Here is a 25,973-nt window from a genome sequence, read left to right as displayed (position 1 = left end):
CAATTTCAACCAAATTCGGCATATAACATAATCCTGACGATCCGATGTCTCCTACTTGACCCATTTTAACCAGCTTAAACCGGTGCCTGACTCTGCTAAATGTTATTATAAGCCTCTTTTCTTCTGGAAAAAGAACTATTCTAGAAGAAAACATTATTATTTACTATTTTTAATCTCACTTTAAAGGGTATCAAATTTCTTCAATTTCCCTTTCTATAAAATCTAAACTTTAATTTTTCTCACCATGCATATATTTTCACCTGAAATTCCTCTAAACAGCATTGAATAAATAATGCCTTGCCATTAATTAAGTATTTTGTGATTTATTAACATAAAATTTAAAATTTTTACACCTATACACATTCGTTATTCTATACTATTTACATACATGATACTAACATAGAGATGTACATCCATATTTTTGCTCTTAAAATTCTAATAAAATTTGCTAATTAAATAAATGTTCTCTAAATAGTAAATACATACATTTTACTTTATTTTATACGTATTAATTAACTTAGAATATATTTTACATGCAGACATATAAATTGATATAAATTAACTCATATTTTATATATTATATGATGTACATATATATAACATTTCAATACATGTATATATATATATATGTATGCATATGCAGGTGTGCTAAATAGACAATTATATTCACAATTAATTAGACGTGACACATCTCTGCAAAATGCCTTTTGTCTATTAAAATATTCCGCTATAAATTATAATTTATTTGCTTGTCCCTTACACGTGCTGATATGGAGTTATTAATGGAATTTTACACTTCAACACTTAATACGCGTGTATACTTGTTAATATATATTTTACTGAATTTTAGTCCCAATATTTGTAGACAATTAGCAATTACAAATATATATTTGAGCAATATTTACACTTACACATATACAAATATGTTTGCATGTAACTTTATGATTATATTGCATGACACTTATATATTTATATATTATATATATTTAATATTGAAGATTATATATATTTTAAATATTACTTAGCATATCTACAGTTTTTATCTATGCAGTGTGTTGTACCTATGCAGTTCCGAACTCAATATTTATATTTTTATGTTACTTTTCTTAAAAACTCTGCCACAAAATGTTTTGTGCAACAGATTGTCTACAACCCTACATAAGTCTATTATTTAACTTACAGCCGTTGACACTCAGCAATTTTCCCAAACCTTGGTAACTATTTGCTAGAGACCAATGTGAGCTGCGCGATATTCGAAATCCAGACGTATAATAATACTCTGCTTTAGGCAGTTGTCGCCAAATTTGCAATTTGTCTACATTGAGTTCGACTGAGCTTTAGTGTAATTTCTATTCTATTCCCAATCGCAAAGGCGAACTACCGGCACATACAGCAAATCAAAAATAAAGACTGATATACTGAAAATGTAATATTTTGTTGAGGGATTAAAAGTTTATGTTCACCCCTAGCCATCATTGTTACGGACCTCTTAAAAATCAAGACTTCTGTTCGTACAACTTCGTGACTCGCGCATGTAAAAGATCCGATTTAAAGCAATTTCACTTTCCTTTAATTTGGAAAATAATGCATTGATAAATCTTTATGCATTGATAAATCTTTAGCACTATAATCGAAAAGGCAGCTCAAGATCATAAAAAGTACTGTATGCCATAAAAAATTGACTGGATTAGATATGCGTCCAATAAAATCCAAATTAAATTGTGGTCAGAGCGTCGTAAATCTATGTTAGTTTTTCTCAGCAAGTTAATTACTTGAATTTAGTATGTCTTTATGTATTTATATGCGTATTGTTGTTATTCTCACTAAGACAAAACTGCGTAGGTTTTGGAACAGTTTTTATCAGTCCTACATAAGATTCTGGAATTTGCACTATTTAGTATATGTTCTTAGCTATAATCAATATACTTGTAGTCTTAATCTTAAGCGCATACTGTTCATTCTGTTTTATAGGCGCAAGTTTAGATATTGTTCTCGAAGGTTGATGAGTAAGTGTCACCTCATATTTCTACTACTAACTTGATATTGACTTTACCTTGCAACCTATTAAAATTTGAGTTAATGGAAGAGCGGTTTTCTTTATCGTTTTCATTTAAAGTTTTACAAATACCAGTTTCTGTAGAAGTTATGCGTCCTAAGCTACCGGTTTGTTTGGGCAAAGACTATCCATTTATGTTATTGCATATATATTCTGATATATTATTCTATTATGAACTTCTAAGTGTATTATACATATTCGAGTTTTTAGATTGTGGTACTTTTTCAGTTTCGAACTTTTCAAAAATGGATATGAATTTACGGGAGCCAAAGTTGTAATCTGGCATCTGACACACAACTGTATCGTAAAGTTTGACATTTTTGATGTTATACATACTCAGAACGTTTTGAAATATAAACGCTATTTGTGTTGTTTACAGTAACTTAAAATATTCATCTCGGTCAAAAAATGGATTTAAATCGCGAACAATTTCGCGCAATTATTTTTTATAACTTTTGACGTGGGTTAACTCAGCAACAGTACATCGATAAACTTAATTAAATTTTTGGCAATGAAGCTTTATCAAGGACTAGTTTTTATTGATGGTATGGTGAATTCAACCAATGTTGTAGATCACTCCACTATTATGTATCGTGGCTTTACGCGTATGAGCCTGCAAGTAAACTGCAGTTGACGGTATGGGTGCTGCAAGATGAGCCGAGTCCATTAAAAGTTGTTCTAGCACAAAGTATTTCCAAGCAAATGGTTGCTTGGTTTTTTTTTTTGGAAAAACTAGACATGTCGCAACCATACGACTAAAACAACGCAGAGCAATAAATTCTGAGTTGACTTTCAAAAAATCAGGACAACCAATAACCACGACAAGGCGAGCTCTCACACATCAACTGAAGCAACTGCATTTTTGAGCACTCAAAACATCGATTCGATGGTCTTGCACCGTTTAGTTCTGACTTGGTACCGAATGACTATTTTTTATTCCCGTACATAAAAAATCAATTAGCAGGTCAACGTTTTTCGACACCTGAAGAGGAGGTTAACGCGTTTAGAACGCATATAAGTGACAAAAGGGCTGCGACAATTGGTTCAAACGTATGCAATAATGTAATGCTCATAATGGAAAGTATTTTGAAGAACCATAAAGCGATTTTCGATGGTTAACTTGTTTTTTGTTTTCTAATCCCGAAATATGAAAGGCGACACCCGTAGTTTCCTATAACATAATCGTGAAAAAAGTTGGTTGAAATCAGCGGTTGATTATGACTGTAAAAATTAATAATATCCACGGTTTGGCGCACTGATTAAAATCTAGTTAATATTATGCTCGTTCACGCTTTCATTTCATTGTCACACGATCTTAACAATAATTATATAACACATTATTATTCATTTATTGTTTTTGTTTATTTGTTTTATTTGTGCTTAAACATTCACACATTTAGCTACTGGTCCACATTACACTTCTTTACTCTCTACTTAGTTCAAAGCGTTTATGATTGTTCTCCCCTCGAAATTTTTGTACAGACTTACTGTGTGAATAATTAATAGTTAGTTAACTATAATGATACTTAAATCATTTAGTATCTACGCACATGCAAACATATGTATCTGACCAAGCACAGTTATTAAAACACATATGCATGTAAATAATGCTAGCTATATGCACATTAGTATATATGTGTCAAATTTAATATTAAAGTAGGTTAAAAATATATATGTACTTATATATATACATATATACTCTTAAATGTCAGTGCACTCTTAAATTTAAATAACATTTGGTTGTTCTTTGTGGTTACACATAAATTCTAATATAAACATAAGCTCATATTCTTATTGTTTTTATACTAGGTTCTCTTAAATATATACATACATATATATGTTTATATGTGTATATTAGGGTGTCCGTTAGTTTCCAACTTTTGTTTTTTTTTTGCAAAGACCACCTGAAGTCTCAGTTTTTACCCTAAGAGAAAGCATCCAACGTAAACACGTTCTTTTTTCAATTTAAACGGTGTCAAAATCATATTATTTTTCCCATATAATTAACATGGAATTTTTTGATTTTTTGCAATAAATTTTGTATCTTCAAAGCACATAAACTTTGAAAAGAGGATATCCCAATACAAGATTTAGCATTCTATAAAAGAGGTCTGATTGATTTTTTCCATAAAAATATTCTCTTAAAATTTTACAGCAGTTAAGGTTATGTATCAAATGACCTGAGCATTCATACATTCTGTGTTGCTCATACGACATGGTGTACTGTAGGAATACAATACAATACAATACAATTTGACGTATAACTTTTAACTGTGTATAACTTTTAAAGGAGTGATTTTATGGAAAAAATCTTTAAATCTTTTTTGTAGGGGGGATAATCTTGTATTGGTTATTTATTTATTTAAAGTTGTAGGTTTACTGCAAAGTATTAAAAAATTCCATGTTATATATATGGGAAAAGAAACCTGATTTGGGCAAGGTTTAATTTGAAAAAAGAGAGCTTGTTTATGTTTCATAATTTTCTTAGGGCAAAAATTAAAAATTCTGGAGTGCTTGCAAAAAAAAAATAAACTTGGGAAATAATAGTTTTACAACTATTTTAACATTTTTATTATTTTCATTTTCACGCTGGTTAAATTCATTTGTATATGCGTTTTGTAATAATTTATACAAGTATGTATGTATGCACATATACATAAATATATCTGTGTAAGTATGATGTATTGGTTAAATAGTGTTTTTGATCTTTATTGTATTATAGGTATTTATTGAATTACAACGTTACAAAAGTCGTGGGGAGGAAGACAGAGATTTTTTAAGCATTAAATTTATTTATAAAATAGTTTTTTTTAAAGCGGTATATATGTTTCTAAATAAAAATAAATAATAAAATTGCGAATATTTTATTTTTATTAGTTGCTTGCACATAATTTCGGACTTTTATGACGATGTCTTGCCTTCATAAGATCCTGTCAATTTTAATGCACCACTTATAAGTATAGAACTGTGACATGACATATACCCACAAAAACCAGCCTAGCGGAGTTAAATCACATGAACTAGGTAACCAAATGACAGTTCATTTTTGTACCCTGAACATTGTATATTAAGTTTGTCACGATCTATGTAACACTCAAAAGGAAACGTCGGAGACCCTATAAAGTGCATACAAAAATGATCAGTTTTTGAGATATCGATCGGAAATTTTGCACACGTTCTTTTCTCTTCAAGAAGCCGCTCAGTTGTCCAAATCGCCGATACCGGATCACTATAGCATATAGCTGCCATACAATCTGAACTATCGGAATCAAGTGCTTGTATGCACAACTTTTTTATTTGACGAGATATCTTCACCAAATTTAGTATGGGTTATTGGCTAAGTTAACGATGCAAGTGCTGTAGATATTTTTTAGATCGAATAACTATAGCATATTGCTGCAATACGAAGTGAATGATCGGAATCAAGTTCTTGTAAGAAATCTTTTTGTATTTCTAAAGAGTATTATAACTTTGATGCAACCGAAGTTAAATTTTTTTTGTTTTCTTTTTGCTTCAAATGATCCTGTAAGAAGTTCTGTCAACGCGGCCTCAGCTTTTTTTCGAGGGACTGCCGGAATTGATGTCCTAATAGCCGAACGTTTAAAATATGAATATTTTCTTTTGAAAATTGAACAATATATTTATAAAATATGTATCTTTGGAATAATAAAAAGTTTGAATAAAATATTTAATTTTTAATATAAAAAAAAAATATTGCAATAGGCCGAATTTTCAACGAAACCCATGTAACCCCTTAAAGTACACTATTTAAAGTTATCTGCTAAATTATAAGGATACCAGGACCTTATATGCCCAAAGAATTTAGAAATTGTCCGCTCCCTCGTTTACAAGTGCTATATAATGCTTTACGAAAATGTGAGAAAAATCACTGCATCGAAACAAGTGAACGGCATTTGACTGGCAATGAGGAATATGTATACAACCATGTAATTGTTGATTCCGACTGAAAGTGTGTTAGCTGGCATGAGAAGTTTTTGGAAAGGGATATCTCCAATTTATCGATCGAATGTTTGCACATAAGAAAGCGCTTGCTAAAGCTGGCACGAACAATTCCAAAAAGTTGTTTCTAGTATCCTTCCAATACCTTTACCAAATCCATCAGCTTGTAGAGTTAACTTCTGAAAAATATTATGTAAATTATGGAAGCAAGATTTAGAAATTTAAAATTTTTGTAGAAAGTTGACAACTTAACACGTCCTCTTAGGTTAGTATATATAAATATATGTCATAAGCACCAATCTGAAACTTGCAGCAAGTATTTCAAACAAACTTTACACATCTTTACATGTTACTTTCAATTGCATTATATATTCCAGCTCTCCAGCTGTAGCCTGAGCTTTGGTGCAAGGAGAGTGAAAAAGTGAATTTACTATTTAAATTCAGTTTTACGGCGATTTCGTTAATCAACTAATAGCTTGCCATTCATTCATTCTCGTAAATGACAGCTATTTGTTGCATACAGCAATTTGATTTCAATTCATACTTGGAAGTTGTAAAATTTGTGTTTGCATTTCCCCTCAAGAGCTTTATGATACTTTTATGGCCATTAAAACTAAACCATCAGCAGTGGCAATACACATTTGGAAAATGTATATATATACGAGAATATATAGAATATATATATAGTATATGTGTATTTATGTATGTGTTAGTTGTCGGTTGTGTCAGGTACATAGTACATTAAACTAAAATAATTTGCATTATTTGCTCGACTGTTCTGCGTATTGTTCGTCGGTATAGTAGTACTTATAACTAGTATGGTATATGCAACGAGCAGGAGAAGGTTTGACAGAAATACCATAAATTCTTACCATACTTTATGAGCATAAAAATAAAATGGAGTCATCTAGCATATGTGTAAGCGTACTGCAGTTTAGAACTAATGGTTAGTGCTTTTCAAACTTAATTGTTATTTCAGTATTTTGCTGTTGGAGGATGTGTATATGTATATATGTGTACATGTGTTGATTAAGAGTACGTCATGAATGTGTTTTAGTGACGAAAACTATGCTTCTATGCTAAAAACGAGATTAATTTTGTGGGGAAAACAGCTAGGGATAGGTTATAATTGCAAACGTCTCATGGTAATTAAAAGTACATCTAAAATTACTATTTCGATACCTTCGACTTTAAAGATATATTATTTTAGATGAATATAACAAACCCGTAGGATATTGCTCTAAAAGGGAACAAATAGGAGAGCACTTAGCGCGAACTGGAATCTCAGCTCTACTTACTGGAGAGCAATATGGATTAAAGATACCTTCAAAATTATATATTTGGCGCTGAGCTTGTGGATCGATACACCATAACTTAAACGTAAATCTGAAATAAAATTTCGTTTATGATAACTTACTGATCGAGATATTTGCTATTAAGACAAAGGAACGGCCGATAATTTGTTTACCGTTATAAGCTGCTGATCTGTATCGAGCTCAAGTGTGTGTCTTTCGTATGCCAGATATATTTCTTCGGAGTTTAAGTTAGGTTAGGTGTATGCCTAGCAATGGAGTCTCGGGGTTCTCCCTCAGAGAATAGAAACACCGATATTTTGTGTAGTCAATGTTAACTTCAACTGTACCGAAGCTATGATACCCTTTACAAGTGTACCATATTTCTCATAGCATAAAATCGTATAAAAGAAACTTGTGGAAGAAACGAATATGTGAAAAATTTCAGATCGATATCTCAAAAAATGAGTGACTAATTCGCTATATATACAGATGGAACGACGGACAGACAGACGGAAATGGCTAAATCGACCCCGCTCGTCATGCTGATCTTTTATATATGTACATTTATATATGTACACTTTATACGGTTTTCGACGTTTTCTAATGGCAGTTACAAACTTAAGACCCCTTGCTAAGGGTATAAGAAAACACATAGGTATGGATTAAAGCACCAAAGCGAAGCACTCAAATCTGTAAACCCAGCTACGAATAATGCCATGAATGATAATAATATAAAGGGGACGCCAGCAAGAACTTTCTTGACAAGACCCTTGGTAATAGACTGATTGACATAACTTTTCTAGAGACTGATGTACGTTTTTTTGTAGCGCCAGTTAAATTGCAATCAAAGCCATTATTTTGTAATAGATGGAACGCATGTCTCTAATATTTTGGAAGTGGATACTACCCATGGCTTCAATATATTTAAAAATTACTTTGGACTGCTCTTGATCTTTGAGTGGCGTGTAATATATTAGCAGTCGGATGACATATTTATGGAACCTTTTGCATAATGACTGAAGCTTCTTATACTCGTAGAGTCTTAGAAATCGAAATTACATCGAGCATGTTATAAAGAAAATGATATTTTGAATTTGTTATGATGACCCTTCCGGATAATAAAGGAATAAGACATAACATAGACATTGGTAAAAGAAGTATTCAACATTGTTTATTTGTTATTCATGCCAACATTGTAAGGAGAGAACGAAACTAACGGAAAATGTCGAGTCGCCGATATTGCCTCGACGGTCAGAGTTTACAATCAACGAATATACATATGTATCTACAATCGCATAACAGTAATTACATTTCTTTTCACCTATAAAAAAGGAAATTTAAATACCATACCGTTACACTATATAAAATCTTCATATATCTGTGTGAGCAAAAATAATGTCCGGTAAATAGCCACGAGCTTGAACGTATTTGCAATTAGTTTGTTACTCTCACAACCCGACACTCGCTCCCTGACCTTTCGAATAAGCAAGTAAAATTTTAATTGAAACCCCTTTGAATTGTGGCCACGATGGTAGCACGCAAACTGCATAGACCGTAACACCGCAAAGGCATTATAACTCTAACTAACTTATGAATATATGTATTTATTTTTAGTATGTTTGTGTATATGTATATAAAGGTTATAAGAGTGAATCGCATACATCTATATGCTTATTTACATACTATGCAAATACTCTGATTGCCAACAAGTCTACGGAGCTATTTCGCATTCAAGGTCAAGTTGCCAGCCAAGTGTCGATTAAATTTTGGGTTCCGTACAAATTCGCAATTAATTTTAACTCCTAACTTAATTGAATATAAAATACTGGTGGTTATGGTTGACATGATTTCGGACACATGACCAAACACAAACAAATAATTATTTTTGGTATTCATATGGTTAATATATTATTCGTACATATATTATTTGCAGTTTTGAAGACATGTTTACCAATAAAGGGTGCAAGAAAGAAATTGAAAATCATAGAAATAACCTGAACTATTTCATCGATCTCCTAAGAAATCGCCATACAAGAGTTTGGTGTGAATTTCAAGTCGGTTGAAATAATTGTTCAAAAACTGGCACTTTCGCAAAAGGGTAATAAATAAAGAGGGAGAGTTTCGAAGCAGTAATTAGACTATAACTTAGACACAGCTACCTATTTTAAAGCAGAGCTGAATAGTATGAGTAAAGCTTGGCTTCATTAGCAGTTCCTTGAAACTTTAAATTAAAATCGACTAGCCCTTTTAGGGAGATTTGAGAGATCGCCGAAGTTTGAGCTAGGATTTGTGGTGGCTTAAATGTATCGTTAGCTGTAGAGATTATTCAAAACATTGATTCCTGTATCTATAAAAACTCTTTTAACTAAATTTAACAACGAAAAAATTCTAGATTCCTCAGTCGAAATTCGGAAATTTAGAGGTATGAAATCATGAACTCCACTATTACCACAAAAATCGCTTCTAAGTAATCGGAAGGGACCCAGATTTATATCCGAATAAGAAGCGAAAAACTCCTTAGAATTTGTAAATCATAATCGGGACATTGTTTTTAGTTTCCGAACTGGTTTTTTTACTAGGAAGTAAATTGAAACCCAACATGAAGAAAAGAGTAACAAAGGCATTGGTTGTCTTGTACTGTTACAGAGGAGCCATTGGAAAGATGGCGCTCTCACCAAAGGCAGTTATTTGATTCTATGTAACTATAATCCAGCATTTATGCTGCGACGGAATATTTGTATGATGGTAGACCAAGACCACAATCTCGAAAAAATTGGTGTCCAATGGCCAGTTTTCATCAGTATGTGGAGTCCAATACGAACCGCACAAACTACGGCGCTCATTGCCTTGCTGCATATAGCACCGGTGGATATAGGCGGAAAGTGTATGGTCGCGAAAGCTGCTATCAGACTCAAAGAATCTGGATACTTAGATGACTACAAGCATGGGCTTTCTGGAATCCTCGCACACTTTGATTTCGTTCCAAAATACTTCGGATAAATCAAGGTTTGCGGGGACTGTTGCCGGAGGAGTACACCGTCGAGAACTATCCAACAGCTCCAGCAGCTAAATCAACTGGCTTCACAAAAATTCGCACATAGCGGTCTAAGTGTGATCCACTCACAATGTGGAGGGATCGGCTTATCTAAACTAACGTGTTAGCTGCCGTAGGGTTCAGCGTGGGTAGATAATTTAAACTACTATATGGAATGATTTTCTATCCAATCAAAAATCCACGAAAAATGGAAAGTATCCTACGGTTATTAAGAAGTACATATACATATAATCTGAATAGCCATACTACAAAGTACCTTTCCGAAGACTGATACAGTGTTGGTCCAAGAGTAATTATGTACCAGCCTAAGCGTCACTACTGTTCAGAACTTAGAAAATGGCTGGTTCTTTGATACCATAAGCTCATTGCTCAAAATAGGTACCGCAACTGAGAGAGATAAATTAGATTTTGAAAGAACAGGGTTAGCTCCACAGGAAACCATACATATCGAAAATAAGGTTCTTCCTAATTTTTAAGTTTTTGCTGCCAATCGTTTCGCTTTGTAGGCAAATATAAGTAGAAGAAGGCAATATTTAAGAATAAGAATATTTTACTTCAAGTATTACAAAATGTCGTCGCAACATTCAAATATTTTTCACATTATTGTAACTTTTACCTCACCAAATATATTATATATTTGAATCTACCATTCATACACGTCCCTTTTTGCATGCTACGTGTTTAGCTTAGTCTTATATTTGCTCAAATCGCTTAATACTTTACTTAAATTTCAATATAATCCAGCGTTGTCTATGTGCCTATGTGTCTTTACCAACATCTCCACGCTTTGGTATTCATGAAGACAAGTTAGTCGGTACTCCATCAACTTCACATCTCAATTTCATCTGACCCGAATCCATTATTCAATATAGTCTCAGACCTAAACAAACTAACTGGCTGTTCTCGTATATGTTTTCATCTATGTGTGTGTGTCGATCAAGTTAAATTCCAACTCGTATTCATAAGCAAATGAAGCGAAATTAATTGAAGGTATAAAGGCGTCCAACTTGAATGCAACTCACATAGCCGACAAGCTTAGCAGGATATTTGTATAGCAGGCGAAGAAACTGCTGTTTTAGACGAATACGCGCACGAATCTAAAGTGATGGATCGATGAATGGGGAAGAAGCAGATGGTCGTTGTACCATGCTTATAAAGGTACAGCATTGTACTTAACTCGGCAGGAAAGTACATATTTATGGATTTATGGTTTAATTGTATATGCGTTAGGGTGGTATTAAAAGAATAGAAAATAAATAGTTTACAGTTTCGCCTTTTCATTCATTCAAATATATCCCATATTACAAGTAATTTGTGTCGCTTTTGAAGACCGAGTTGTTCGGTTGAAAAGTGCAGGTCGTTAAGAAATCATTCGGCTAATAGTGCGCTCAAATGGCGTCCAACTACATTTGGAGCCGTGGAAGATATCCGATCTCAACCGCTGCTATATTACTCGAGCCCTCTTTTATAAAACTAGAAGTCTTCTGGTCTGTCCACTATCTTCATTATCCAAAGTAATTTTGTGGTATCCATTGTAATGGTGCTTTTTCGAGAAGAAAAAATATCTAAAATCCATAAACCTTTTTAAATTTATATGTGAGGCCGTAGCAAATTCATGGTAGCGAATCTGATGTACAAAATTTGTTTCTACTATATATAAGAACCACCTCAATATACCGATATCTATATGCTTCCAGCTATTTACATGCTATCCCTAGAGCTTATTGGAATATATAATATAAATGATGTGGTTTCTTGTAACTTCTGTTGGAAACCACACATATACTTACATACATATCTATATACCTACATATATACAATAAATTAGCTAAGAGCTTAGTTTACTGAGTTACTTAATACATTAAATATTAACTTACATACTTTACTAAAATCCATACACACTCTAATACTCATACAAAATATATACACAGACTCTACCTCAAACACCCATTCAAAGCTGTACACAGTCTGTGCCGAACTCCATTATTTATCTACTGCGGCTACCGCTGCGACTTGACGAGCTGCGACGTTTAATTATCGACAACAGACCGGATGAGCTCGTATCCGACGGCTGTTTCTTGACTTTCGTTTTCGAGATTTCCAGTTTCTGCTACATGCTTGGATTCCAACTGGTTGTAGTGGAGTATTGGCAAGTGAGCACCTTCTTGAAGGCTTTACGAAACACTTCATTGAAGGTGGTGTAGAAGATGGGATTCACCATGGACGAAGCATAGCCCAGCCAGGTGACTACATCAAAGACCCAGTGCGCTATACGATTCTCGCAATCACCGCATATCGTCGGCAACAAATTGAGCACAAAGAAGGGCGACCAAAGTATGACGAAAGTGAAAAATACCACACCCAGCACTTTGGTCGCCTTCTGTTCGAGTTTGATGATACGGCCGTGACGTGAAGAATTGCGGGAAATCACGCTTGAATTACGTGAGTGATGTGAGCGTACTGTTTGGTTGCGTTGCAATAGACATGGTGAGGAATGTGGCGTGCTAGTTTTTGGACGTAACCTGCCCGCTTCGACGACATTCACTGTGCCATCGCAGGCCGTAGAAACTTGTAGATAATTCATGTTGTTGTGACTGCGTAGCGTGGCGGAACGTCGCAGCGGCGTTGCTGAGGAGGAGCTCGTGAGTACCGTGTCGGTTTTGGTCGGTGTTAGTAGCAGTGTAGTTCGCGTACTACCGAAACTGGAACCACGTGTACGATGACGACTTGCATCCCACGTAATAATCGATGCTGTTTTCGAGATGCTGAGTTTCCGACGTCCGGGACATGGTGTACCCGGCGGAGCTGCAGCACTCAAGTAATTACCCGACGTGCTGCCATCAGTGGAGTGTACAGTTAGCGAACTAGCGCTATGTTTGTTATTCATGCGTTCGGCCGAGCTGGGACTTAGATGTGTAACGGCGTTGCCATTACCACTGCTGTTGTTTGTAATCAATATGCTAGTTAATTCTTCTTCCGGTGGATTAAGTAAATTTTCAATTTCCATTGCGTTGGTCACCTTGAATGTGGTGGGTATAATTTTCACCTCGGTCGGTTTGACACAATTCTGTAGCGGTCGATCGCCGAAGTATGGGCATGTGCAGATAGGTGGTAACTCTGCTTGCTTATCGTTGCTGCGCTGACATTGTGTTTTGCCGTTTCGCTCAACCTCCGTGTCCGAATGTCCTTTCGCCTGCGTGCCGTCGGCATCTGTGCTGTTTGTGGCTTGACTGGATTGTCGGCAAAGGAAGAGTAGCGCATTTTTCGGCAAACTGTTGAAACGATTGCGCCGCTGCGGCGGTGGCGTATCGGCGCGCACTTCACGTGTGCCTTGTGTAGCTGTGGAATAGCGGCGCCGATTTCTAGCAGTCATCATTGCGTGCTGCGGTTTGCAAGATGGCGAAAGGGATCTGGAATGGTGGAACATTTATATTACAATTATTAAAAGGGAACCATATAATTATATGCTTATCAATATTAATATTATAAAGCGGAAGGATCTGATTGTTTGTTTGTTTAAATTGAATTGGCTTCGAAACTACTTAGCGGCAATGAGAAGCTACACTCCCTTCGGTGCATATAGTATTCTTAGTATAATTTCTTAATAAAATCCTTACATAACTATACCTTTATATAAGTTTTTGAGTTATTCGAATTGAAGGGTAAGTATTAGAAAAAAGGCTGCAACATAATATGCGATGTAGGCCACGGAAGGGAGTCAATGTCATAAAATAAAATGCAGCGCAACTCTTTAGCTCAGTTGGCTGCCTTCTAAGCGGTTGTTTGCGGAATGGGATATAAATAATATTGAAAGTGCGATGTTCACATCTGATCATCTATATGAGTTCCACTTCCCCCAAGTGGGATAGAAAATGGAGTGATCTGCTAATATAACATATTATAAGTAAGCTAAATATTACAAAAACAACATGATAAAGTCGTCCGGATGAACGAGTTAGTTTAGATAAGCTGAGAGCTTGGGTAATTCGTGCATTAAACTATATTATACTTTCACCTATACCATATTATACTTTCACCTAATTTGGCTAAGATATCTTACATATTGACCGATATAATACGGTACGGTACTCCTATAAAGCCAACTGGAGGACTGAAATTCTTATATTATTGTATAAAATTATATAACAATGATATGTATTGCCCTGATTTAATCCATTTTAGGTAAGAGAATACACAGTTATTAGTAAGATATTCTTTCTGAATTTCATTCAGATGCGGTAAAAAGTCAACCGAAAGTTCAAAAATATTTATATTAATATACTTGTATATGGGGTCCAAGAGACCCAATTTTACCCATTTTTGGCACAAAGAATTGCCGCCCAGAATTTTTATACTAGACATCATATATTATATTATATTAACCGATATGTTCGGTAAAAGATCAGTCGCATGCACTGATGTCCATATATTTGACGTTTGGGTGCTTGAAGACATGTTGCGAGATTATGAAAAGCGCGTTCTTGTAAGGAAACATTTTGGCACTGCATTATTGTCCAATCTCCGAGGAAATTTTTCAGATCAGACTACTATAGCATATAGCTGCTATACAAACTGGCCGATCAAAATCAATACAGAGAGCTTTTTATACCGTTTTAATCTATTTCTTATAAAATTAACTGCCATTTATACAGATTATATGACAGTAGTGACCTCCCCGCAGCAACAAGCCGAGTGGATCAATACTGCTAACTGTAAATGTCTAATTTAAACATTCAAGACTAATTTGTACTTATTTTTCATTCCACTAAACGCCTATTTGTGCTCATGTGCCAGTCTATTGAAACAGTTTCACACCCACAATCCCCTGCATTGACTTCGTTATTGTCGTCTTTTGTTCGCAGATATTTTGAGAGCTTTGTGTCCGCGTGGACATACTTAGCGAAAATGTCAATTAGCACAGACACCAAGGACATAATAGAAAACATATTGAATTGTTTGACATTCCCACAGTTTACGTCGGAGGCAGAATAAGAGAATGTAGCACGAAGTTGGAGGAGGAAGAAAAAATCTATTCAAAAGTCTACACTTGAGATTTGTTCCAGAATAAATTTGTGGTGCTGGTTTTTTGTTTTTTTCTTTCTTATTCATTTGACAAGCTTAATATGAGTGGCGCTGCTAAGCAGTTATAAGTGCCACAAGCACAGCGCCGCTCGCAAAGACTTAAGTTTAGCTAAGACGTTGAAGTTTTTGTTATTGTTGTTGAGGGTTTTCTTCTTGGCGCAGCGTAGCATAAAGGAGCTCTCTACATTTTCATTTAATATTTCGTCATTTTCGCTGAAAAGCACGTTCAGCGCACATTTAAGCAAGCGCTTATACACACACACACACACACACAAGAATATTTTCATGTTGCATTATTAATGCGAATGCCTCTACAACGGCAGCAGCATGTGGCGTGTGCAATGTGGCCATCGCACATTTCAGCAAAGAAATAAAACGAATAGCAGCAGAGACAAAAAATAAAGAAAAACTCGCACATATTCTTGCGTTTTTCAAAATGTATAATATAATATATCATAAGCGCGCTGCTGTTGTAAAGAAGCAATAAAAGTGACCATGCGAAAGCTGTAAGCTTCATATTGCGGCAGGTAACGTAGTGAATGCATAATGGTACCTGGATGAATTTAGTGACTTTCTAAAAATGCCAGCCTTCATACAGTGTGAGAAGATGAATTATGCTACATGCATGTATGAGTTTGTGTGTATGTCTAATTGTATACGGTATATTAAAAGGTACACAATCATATTTTTACATTTGCTTTCTTCCAGCATAAAAATATAGCTTTAATTATATTTTCTTCTGCTCTTCCCACAGCTTTTATTACTTTAAGCATTTGGATTATATGCGAATCTTAAGAGTTACTTGTAGTAAATAGATTTTAACATTTATGACTTTATAAAATCTTCACCATCACCAGTAAAATGGTAAATTCCTTTCAATGTAAATTTTGTAATTATTTAATTTGACAAAAAAAAAAAATAAATAATTCTTTGAAACCAGCGCTGAATGTTAGCATTAAAGATGAAAGAAGAGTTGCCCCCGTTTATCAAATTTCATAATCATTCTTTGCAGTAAGGAGCACTGCACAAAATTCAACAGAAATTTAGCTGTCTGGTTTGTAAAGCGACAGCGATTCGTCACATAACCTCATTCATAGAATTCTTAATCGATTTTTACTTCAATCTTCTTAAGAGCTCAAAATATATATCCAATAGATAGTCTTCAGCGTAGGAGAATGGGAATACAAATAAGGAAGTTAATATATTTTTATACATATTTATACATCTTCAGTTGATGATAGAAGAAGAAGGGGTCGTACTCGCGTGATTCGAACCAATTCAGCCATAAAAAGTATTCGAAAACACATTCGCAGAAATCTCTTAGAAAACAGAAAATTGTGCCAAGAGCAATAAATATATCGACCAGATAAATGTCAAGACTTATTCGAGATGATCCCCACATGAAAATCTACCGTCGGTGACCTGATCAACTTGTGATAATGCGTTTGAAGTAAATTAGGCTCAACAGATGCAAGCGGCTTCTTCAGTGGCACGCGGGCAACGGCCATGAAAGTATCCTTTTTGCAGATGAAAAAATGTTCACTGTTGAAGAAGTTTTTAATAAGCAAAATGACAAAATCGACGAAAAAACTTCCAAAGACGCAAAAATATTATTCCAAGGGTGCAAGGTGGTCACCATAAAGTTGCTGTAATGGTTCAATCGGGAGTCCCATGTAAAGGCGTTACACCTCTGCCTCTTTGAAAAAGTGTGTACCAGAAGAATGTTTTGGAAGGCGTGGTAAAGCAGTTAAGTAATACTCTCTTCGACGGAGAGCATTGGTTCTTCCAGCAAGTTTCTGTTCCATCACACAAGACGAAATCCACCCAGCAGAGGCTCCAAAGCAATATTCCTAGTCTTATAGTTTGTTGGAGATGATTGGCCATATGGAAGTCGAGAGATGAGTCAATTGGACCTATGTCAACCAAACCAGCTGAGAATATCGGTCAATATGTGTGTTATTCTAAGAAGACTCAGAGAACCTATTTTTTCACGCAATAATATGTCTTGATGTCAAAAATGGATAACGATAGTCTCTTTGTCTTATACATCGGTCAATATATAATATAATATAACTAACAAATTAGCTCTTCCCATATAAACATTTTGGTTAAGTTTATACCCCTTATGGTATATTTCAGTGTATATAATAGGATATGACTAGTCTTAAGAATTTAAAGTCTAACTTCACCTAAGTATTAACTTTGGGTGAGAAATTACTTAAAAAAGCGACGCATTTATTGTATTTAACACATACTATTTCTATACGCAATAAAAGTTTCTACGTAAAGTAAAAGTATGCTTCGAATCGTTATGATGTATTTGCCATTTCAGCATAATTTAAACGCGTTTTTTAAACCTTAAGGTTCTGAAAACAATTGCTAGTCGTAGGTTAATAAGAAAACGGTATAATAGTCTAAAACGAAGCAATTGAACTGTCAGTTGTAACTGTGTCGAATAAGCAAAAAAAAAAATAAAATAAAACATTGAGTACCGGTCTGCTGTTGAACAGCAACCAATCGAAAAGTTTCCAGCCATCAAGCAAAGAGTTAGTGCATTCACAGCTTGCCTTCAATGTCTTCATTGACAGTCATAATTTCACGATTGTAGAGTTTGCCGAAAACGCATAGCCGTAGGATAACAAATTCGACCAGCAATGAAGCGTAATAAATCGATAGACGTGCGTTGCCACCAGCATGTGAAAGGCGAACGCTAAAAGATTTAAGCGAACGGCCAACATAAAAAAATCGAAAAGGAATAGAAAAAACTCAAAAACAATGTCTAAAAAGTCAAGTCAAATAAAAAATGATGTGCAATGGTCAATGCGGCGGGAAGTAGAAAAGCTAAGAGTGAATATAAGAAAAGTTGAAAAAAAGTTGCGAAGTGAAGTGTGAAAATGTCTTAATACATTAAAAAGTAATAACAATAATATTAAAAATAAAGTGCAATTTAAAAATATTAATAGAGGAATAGCAAAGGAAAAAGGAAAAGTATGGTATGTGAAATATTGAAAAACTTAATTTTCTACAGCGGATTGCGAAGAAACTATTATAAAACGTTAGATGGAAGAGAGCAGTTGGTTGTCTTTATAAAATATGATTCGATCAAAAATCAAACTTAGTATCCCACTTTCAGGGTATAAAAATAGCAGATGGGCTGAAAACATAGCAGGATTTTAAGTACTGAGACTGAGAAGAGTACTGAAGACTGAATTTGGTGAGTAATATGCTCTAGACTTGAAAAAGCCCTGCTCAAGAATAAATAATGCTTCACGGATACGAAGACGATATCTATAAATTAGTAAGGATCGTGAGGTTACAAAACACTTTTTATAGGAATCCTCGATCCACTGTTTTCAGATCAGTTTTTTCTACGAAATCGGAAAGCCCCGAACCTTTATTTGTTCATGGACTGCTAACACTCCGACATTCAACATAAATATCTAAGAACTGTTTTACGTCAAAAACAACATCCAGATATGTGGATTGCGTCTATGGATTGGAAGTGAAGTATATTGGGGACATATAAAGTGCTCTTCTCATCACAAATTGTTACCATAATTTTATAAGTTCTTTAGAGAAGTTATAACCATATCGGCTCTTATTTTTTTCACACATAATCAAAACACATTTGCTTTGAAATATTGCGAAGTGATTTTATTTAATGATATTATATTTGCGCAAAGCTATCTACTATATTCACAGATTCATATATACTTCAAAGATCGCGTGAGAATGTATTGCTCATCACGCCTCCTGCAGCATAAATATCATATTTTCTATAATTTGTAAACGTTTACTCCGTGTACCCAAGTCACGTGCCACAGCATATCGTATGCATTTTATTGAAGCAACATAGCCTTTGGCTTTGAATGCGTTTGTATAACATTTATTTCAATAACAAACATACAAAATATCACAAATATTTTTAGATGTTTGTGAGTTTATACGCAGCCATAAATATATTTAGAGCAAATTGGGTGTCAAACTGAGAACTCGTTATATACATATGACCTTAGCTTTGTTGCAGTATGAACACGTGCAAAATATGATGATATGAGACAGGGAGGGAGACAACTTTAGTAAGAACTGTAATATGAAGTACATTTTTCGTACCGTTGTTTGCAAATACTGTGAATATGAAAACAATAACTCCAGCGGTAACATATCCAACGAATTTAATGGCGTACCCAATCGAATTGTAAGAGAAATATTCAAAGGTGTTAAGGATAAAGTTTACCTTTTGACAAGACTTAATAGGTTGACAAGTCGGTCGATTTATAACCTAGCTAGGGTAAAATGAGAAAAAAACCAAATATAATAAATTTGAAACATCATTTAAATGAAATTTGGATCCTTATCTTTAGAAAGCGAGCTGTTAGAAACTACAATATCTTTTTGCCCTTCTATTTTCCGAATTGTAAAAACAAATTTAGAGGAAACACAAGTTTAGATGGCTTGGATTCTGAAAGTTTTTGACATTTCCCTTGATGACTAGCACCATAATGTATGCGGCTTTTGTGTTAAAGGAGGGATTCTTTTCCACGGTTATGGGTAGCCATAATTCCAAGTCGCTGGCGACTGCAATGCCGAGGGGGCACCCTTGCCCCGCTCACATTTGAATGGGAATGAGTTGGAACTCCAAAGGCATCTTACGTTCTAGCACTGCACGACCCGCTTCTGTACGATTACAAGACTCTAAGCCAAAAATGTAGAACGCAGAAGATCTTCTGAAATACTTGCCTTTAGCAAAGCTCATCTTACCGCAATCATAGTTGTTCTTACAGGACATTGTCCACTAGGCATTTATGCGATAAAAATCTTGACGTACGCAAGTTGTCAAAGTTTTATGGTTTAGGGTGAGGTGGAAATATCCAGACACTTTTTCCTGCATTGTCAAGCCTTTGCAATACTGAGGTTAAATCATATTGGCAGTCTTACCTTCGGGGAACCAGGAGACTTAGCGGAAACTGACAGTAGTCGTTTTAACACATTTGTGATAGGCTCAAAGTGCTACGTCGATTTGTAAGAGTCTTATAATCAATTATATAGGACTTTTCTAAATGAGATCTCTGTTAAGATTGACGTCTTAACCTAACCTAACTTCATGTAAAGTTATGTGATTCTTTATTTAGTATTTCAGAGGTAGCATACCACACATTTCATAGCACTCTATAACGGCCTTTATTAATTCAATCTCTGCTCGAACTTCTGCATCCGTATACATCTAGTAATTGCAGTTCAAATTGAGGTTAATCAGGTCAAAAGTGTATGTTCGGTGTGTTTGGGTATATCGCAACTCAGGTCAGTGCTGCAAATGCTCTTGCCGTTCGCAGTACCGGAGTTAAGCCTTCGATTATACAAACATACATAGTAGTCAAATAAATCACTAGTTGAGCTTCTGTTTTGATATTGATGATTCTAAAGATTATGTTTTTGTGTGTTGAAACACAAATAAATGCCAGTGCCGCCTTTGATAACTCGTCAATTCTAATTCCGACTGGAACAATTAATTAAAGTTATATACTATATTTTAGTAGTGGTAGCTAGTTGTCTTTATTTGGACTTAGTGTGATCCGTATAGCCGTCGGAGTCTGTTTAAGACTAGTCGAATGGACCTTGCATTTGTTGAATATCTTTAGAGCATACATCAGAAACCGAAGAACGACAAAGAATTTAGCAAAGTGTTAAATTAATTTATTTCTGCTTCGAATGCTTGACCCATTAAGAACTACATTTCGAAGTATTCCCCTACATTTCAGTTCTACTGGTTATTTGGTTATGTGCCATCAAATATTAAATTACCCCCAACCAACTGTGTGAAAAGTAAATAGGACCGAAGAGGATAAACAAACAAGATCCTTTTTACTCCACCATAAAGGACAGCAAAATAAACACCTAACAATGAAGGCGCAGGGTGAATGAAAATCAAGTATTTTGCTTTTAATTTGTGTTCTGATGAAGTGATGAAGCAGGAAAAAATTAATAAAGCTGTATGTCTGACATCGAGTTTCTTTGATTTGGCTTTAGTGGTTTTGAGAGAGGTAAAACAGCCTTCTTACTTGGTTGTATTGAGTTACACAATTTTTTTATGCAACTGGTTGTCAGATACTCAATCAAGCGGATTTCAAATCTTTTGAACTAGATTTTTTAAGTGGAGAATGGAGTGGAAAATGTGTTCGTTTATTAGAAGATTTACATAGAATTAAAAAATTAATTTTTACGAGCTGGATCTTTTTTTAAATTTTATTTATATATTCCAATTAAACCAGAGTATTACTCATATAAATTTGATATGAAGAAATGAAGAATACAATTCCAGGGCCTTAAATATTCTATGGGAGCATCTACTGTTCATTGTATCGAGAGTTTATAGAATTCCGCAATATGTATAAATCCAAATACCGTTCATGAGAGACCGCCATAAATGGCCATATCTGGACAAATCTTAAATAACAATACAAACAGATTTGCCACCTACCGATTAAACTGAAAATATTATCACTTTATAATAGAGTTGTCACAGATAGATAAATTAAAAAATTAACAAAATATTACGAAACATGCGCGAAATTTTAGGGGTTTCGGGAAGCTGTCGGTAAAATGTTTGGAAAGGCTTTAATAGAAACCTAATTTCTAATGTAATTGCCACCTGTCGTGAAAGTGAAAATAAAATTAAAGTCTCTGAAAATGTTTTTGGAAATAATTTCAACCGATCAAAAACTATAAAACTGAGCGAAATATTGCAAAAGTAGTGTCAAAGTTAGGTAATTAAAGGAAATCAACGCGAAAGTATTTGTAGTGAATTTAAACCTGTTTTCGCACAGTCGAATTGCCACTTAGCAGAAAAGTGAAACTTAACATTTTTATACTTTTGCAACATGTTGCTACAGATAGTTTTAGTCACCAAACAGTTGTTTGTAGCACCTAAAAATAATCGAATTAGATATAGGGTTATATAGTGGGTGATTCAAGTAGAGATACTTTTTTCAATAGAACTTTTTTTGACAGAGCACGATGATGAGACGAGTTGAATTCCGAGTGACTTTCTGTCTGTCCTTCTGTCTATGCAAGCTATAACTTGAGTAAAAGTAGAGATATCTTAATGAAACTTGATACACGTCAAATTTGGCACAAAGAGTCTAATTAAAGAGAGTCACCTGTAGTTTGAAATCTTGTAAAAGTGGGCGTGGCCTGTCCTCTAATAAGTTTAATGTATATAGCTCTCAAATCAATAAATATTAACAAATATTTTCAACCCTTCTTACGATAGTGTGAAAATATGTATGTCAAAAATGGATTAATTCTAGCCAATACTTCTCTTAGCTCTCATATATTTAATAGAAAGATTTTCGAACTACTGGCTGACTTTGTACCTCATATATCGGCCAATATGTGAGTTGTCGTAATAATATTAAGCGGGCGAGTTTTCCTAATAACGGTGTTATAACTAATATGAAAATATTGAAACTTCTGGTTGACTTTACTCCTTTTATATTGGTGATGGTATGTGAGTTACTTAAATGAAACTCAAAAAGTTCAAATTTCAATACTTCTTAAAAATTTAAAATTATATTAATTAAATTTAAAATTATATTTTATTTTCTGTTATTTCTAAATATTAGACTTTAAAAAATCATTTCGGCAAGTTTTCGCTAAAGAAAAGCGCTTAACCTCACAACAACGGGCTTAACCATATAAGTGGACAATTTCCAGATATTTGTTGTTATTTCAACAGTACCTTATTGAAAAATAGATATCAATGACTGACTTAAAGTGACATTTTTTAATTATTCCACGTATTTGGGTAAAAATTTAGATGTGCTAAGATTTATTTAATTCACTTTAACCGCCCTTCCAGTTTCAACTTAAGCCAATAATCAGCAGCAGAGCTTGGGGCTGTCCAGCAACAGTAACTTGAGAACAAACACAAATTTTTGTGGACAACATACATTATACTAGACAGTAGGCAGCCGCAGCGGCATTTCATTCATCTTATGAACACAAATAAAAACAAACGAGAAATTACACACCTCCATGCCTCCAGATTTTCAATGGAAAATGAGAATCCATTGAAGTGCATAATTTGAGCTCAACGCCGTCAACTTTTTCGCTTAGCAAACAGTAAACGTATATTCATCGTACTTCTTCACCTCAATTTCAGCAGCAAATAGCTTGCCATTGACCTTCAAGTCCAGGGATGAGAAAAAAAGTAAGAATTTCATTTTTGCGTGGTATGCCTTGTTACTTATACGCACTGCCTGTCCATTGCGTATAGTTTGCTGACGACTTTATTTTGTGATTTCAATTTCACTGCACAATTAACTTTTATTTAACATTGTTTTTAAAGGGGGCTTCAGTATGGCTGAGTTGATTTAGAAATTAAATTAAATAAGTGTGATATTTATATTTTTGTCCCAAATTTTGTTAAACTTGAATTTAAAAATACCTAAAGCGTTTCTATGCAAATTGAAATCAACTTATTCGATTCTAGTGAACTCAAGTCGAAGGAAGTTATAGATATTATTAAACTTTGGGGTTAAATTTAAGTATGCTGAGTGGATCCATATGACTCACGCTTATATATTTGTGCTTGTATTGTGTAGGAGAGTTGCTTATTACTTCAAAGATAGTTATCGAAAATTAGGAATATTTATGGACCGCAATTAGTGTGCTTTCAAAATAGTCGATGGTTTTTGTGCCCTAGATTTTTATCGATCAGGTTGTATGGCTCTATGATATAGTGGTTCGGTCAAGAATTTTTATTGTTCAGTTTTTGTGTGTTTTTTCATGTAATGCTTTTTTTCTAAGCACTTTTCTTTGAAGTTTCTTGGAACTTAGGCGATAAAAAGTGCATAGTTTCGTTTGTAAAAGTAGACACATAAAATAGACCCAAGTTGATATATGAGTATCAGTTCGTCGAAGTTCTAGGTAGATGTATAATCTAGATAATACTCCAGTCCAACTTGGCATTTTCTTATTTATTATGCAAGTTTGAGTTTCGATAAAAAATCTGAATAGCAGCAGCGACAGAAGTGGGATACATTCTATGTTTTAGGCCCATCGTGCAATTTTTTTCCATTACCGGACAGTGAAAAGAGAAAAATATCTGAGGTTCTTTAGAATTTTAGGAGTTTAGAATTAAGTCACAAAACAAGAAATTTCTACAATCTTCATAATCAGCGTGTATTAGCACAATTAATATTAAACACCCTGTATTTTGAATATCGATTGTCGTAGCTGAAATTTTGCTGCTTCTTTGCTTATTACTTCCTCAAATATGCATATACAAACATGCCAACAACATTTGCTTACCTTTTACGTCCCCTACGCGCGCTTCGTCGCAAACTTGTGCCACGCAACAGGAGCGTACTATCAGCTGTGGCAGCCGCAAGCGCCGCTGTGGGTATTTGTAAATGCTCCCCGCTCACATGCTGTTGCTGATTGGACTGCTTGTTGGTCGAGTAGTGCTGCGGACTGCAGCTGGTGAAATGATTTGCTGATGAAAATTCCGATTTTGTTGGCGAGCAGGTGGTCGAAGAGGAAGCCACAGACTCCAGGCCACGTGACAGCTTTAACATTTCGGCACCGAACTGCTGCAGCGCTGTCATGGTGGTGGCTGTTGGCTCCTTAGTGCTATATAGCGCGGAAATTAGAACGAATGGAGAAAGAAAAGAGAAATAAAAGAGAAAGAGAGGACACACGGTAAAAAAAAATCCAATAATGAAATGAAAATTGCGAAAACTTTAATCAAATAGTGTGTAGGTAAACGCAGTTGGTCCCATGGGACGTTCGCGCTCACACACTCACTCACTTTGCTTCGGTCAGCCACAGTTCGTGTGTGTCCAGCGTAGACAACTCGGTGTCGGTGGAGTTCGCCGATTGCGCCGATTGTGTCACTGCAGTGGAGCTCGGTCTGAGGAAACGTCGCCATGTGCGACGGCGTTCTGCAAACAAAAGCATGTGAATTTTAGTAACAAAAAATACAATAGTAAGGTTAGAGAGACTTTTTAGTTACACAATATCTTTATCGTAATGTCTAAAACAGCAGTTTAAATGCAACAATATTTGATTCGGCCGTCCAAAAAGTAAATAAAAAATCTCAAACATCGGAGTCAAATATTTTCGCACACAGACCACAAACTAAATTGTCGACATCATTTGGGGAAAATAACCAAGTGAATTGAATTTAGGCAAGCCACAAACGTACAAATATTAGACTAATATTGCTGGTGCTGGCAGCCAGGCATTGTCGTCGCATCAGATGAGCTTGTTTACTGTCAACTTTTAACTACTATGAGCTGCCGGCATGCGTCTTGCGATAACTGTATAAATATGTAGTCACTGGCAGCTAGCAGTTAGTACCCACAGCGCTAGAAATAGCTTTAAGTGGATTTAACACGTCAACTATACTGCGAACTGACAGCTGCCAAGTTGCTTTCATACCTGTAGACTTACCATATATAACTGTATATACAATAAAAGTGCAACATTTACACGCTGGACAGCTGCCAGCAAGTAAGTTATA

General features: G+C 34.8%; 2 protein-coding genes across 2 annotated transcripts in view; both read right to left on the bottom strand.

The window, feature by feature from the left end:
- Positions 1 to 356: 356 nt before the first annotated feature.
- LOC138856987 (uncharacterized) lies at positions 357 to 25,386 on the bottom strand. The gene is made up of 3 exons (XM_070108189.1): positions 25,260 to 25,386; positions 24,761 to 25,081; positions 357 to 13,776 (listed from the first exon to the last, which is right to left on the bottom strand). The coding sequence occupies exons 2-3, from the start codon at positions 25,054 to 25,056 to the stop codon at positions 12,477 to 12,479; spliced, it is 1,596 nt and encodes a 531-aa protein (XP_069964290.1). The 5' UTR covers positions 25,057 to 25,081; positions 25,260 to 25,386; the 3' UTR covers positions 357 to 12,476.
- LOC106620471 (5-hydroxytryptamine receptor 2B) overlaps positions 25,256 to 25,973 on the bottom strand; it is a 107,393-nt gene continuing 106,675 nt past the window's right edge. The window contains exon 4 of the mRNA XM_070112957.1: positions 25,256 to 25,392. Coding sequence (XP_069969058.1) covers positions 25,256 to 25,392 — 137 coding nt within the window. The remainder of the gene's footprint in view (positions 25,393 to 25,973) is intronic.

This window comes from Bactrocera oleae, chromosome 2 (assembly GCF_042242935.1).
Source record: "Bactrocera oleae isolate idBacOlea1 chromosome 2, idBacOlea1, whole genome shotgun sequence".
Lineage (NCBI taxonomy): Eukaryota > Metazoa > Arthropoda > Insecta > Diptera > Tephritidae > Bactrocera > Bactrocera oleae.
The sequence above is the reverse complement of the archived record's forward strand: the minus strand, read 5'-3'. Positions and strand labels throughout refer to the sequence as shown.

Excerpts from the sequence above, each read along its gene's own strand:
- LOC138856987 (XM_070108189.1), bottom strand. The coding sequence starts at position 25,056 with ATGACAGCGCTGCAGCAGTTCGGTGCCGAAATGTTAAAGCTGTCACGT. Across the intron at positions 13,777-24,760 it reads GCGCGTAGGGGACGTAAAAG|ATCCCTTTCGCCATCTTGCA; the intron begins GTAAGCAAATGT and ends CCACCATTCCAG.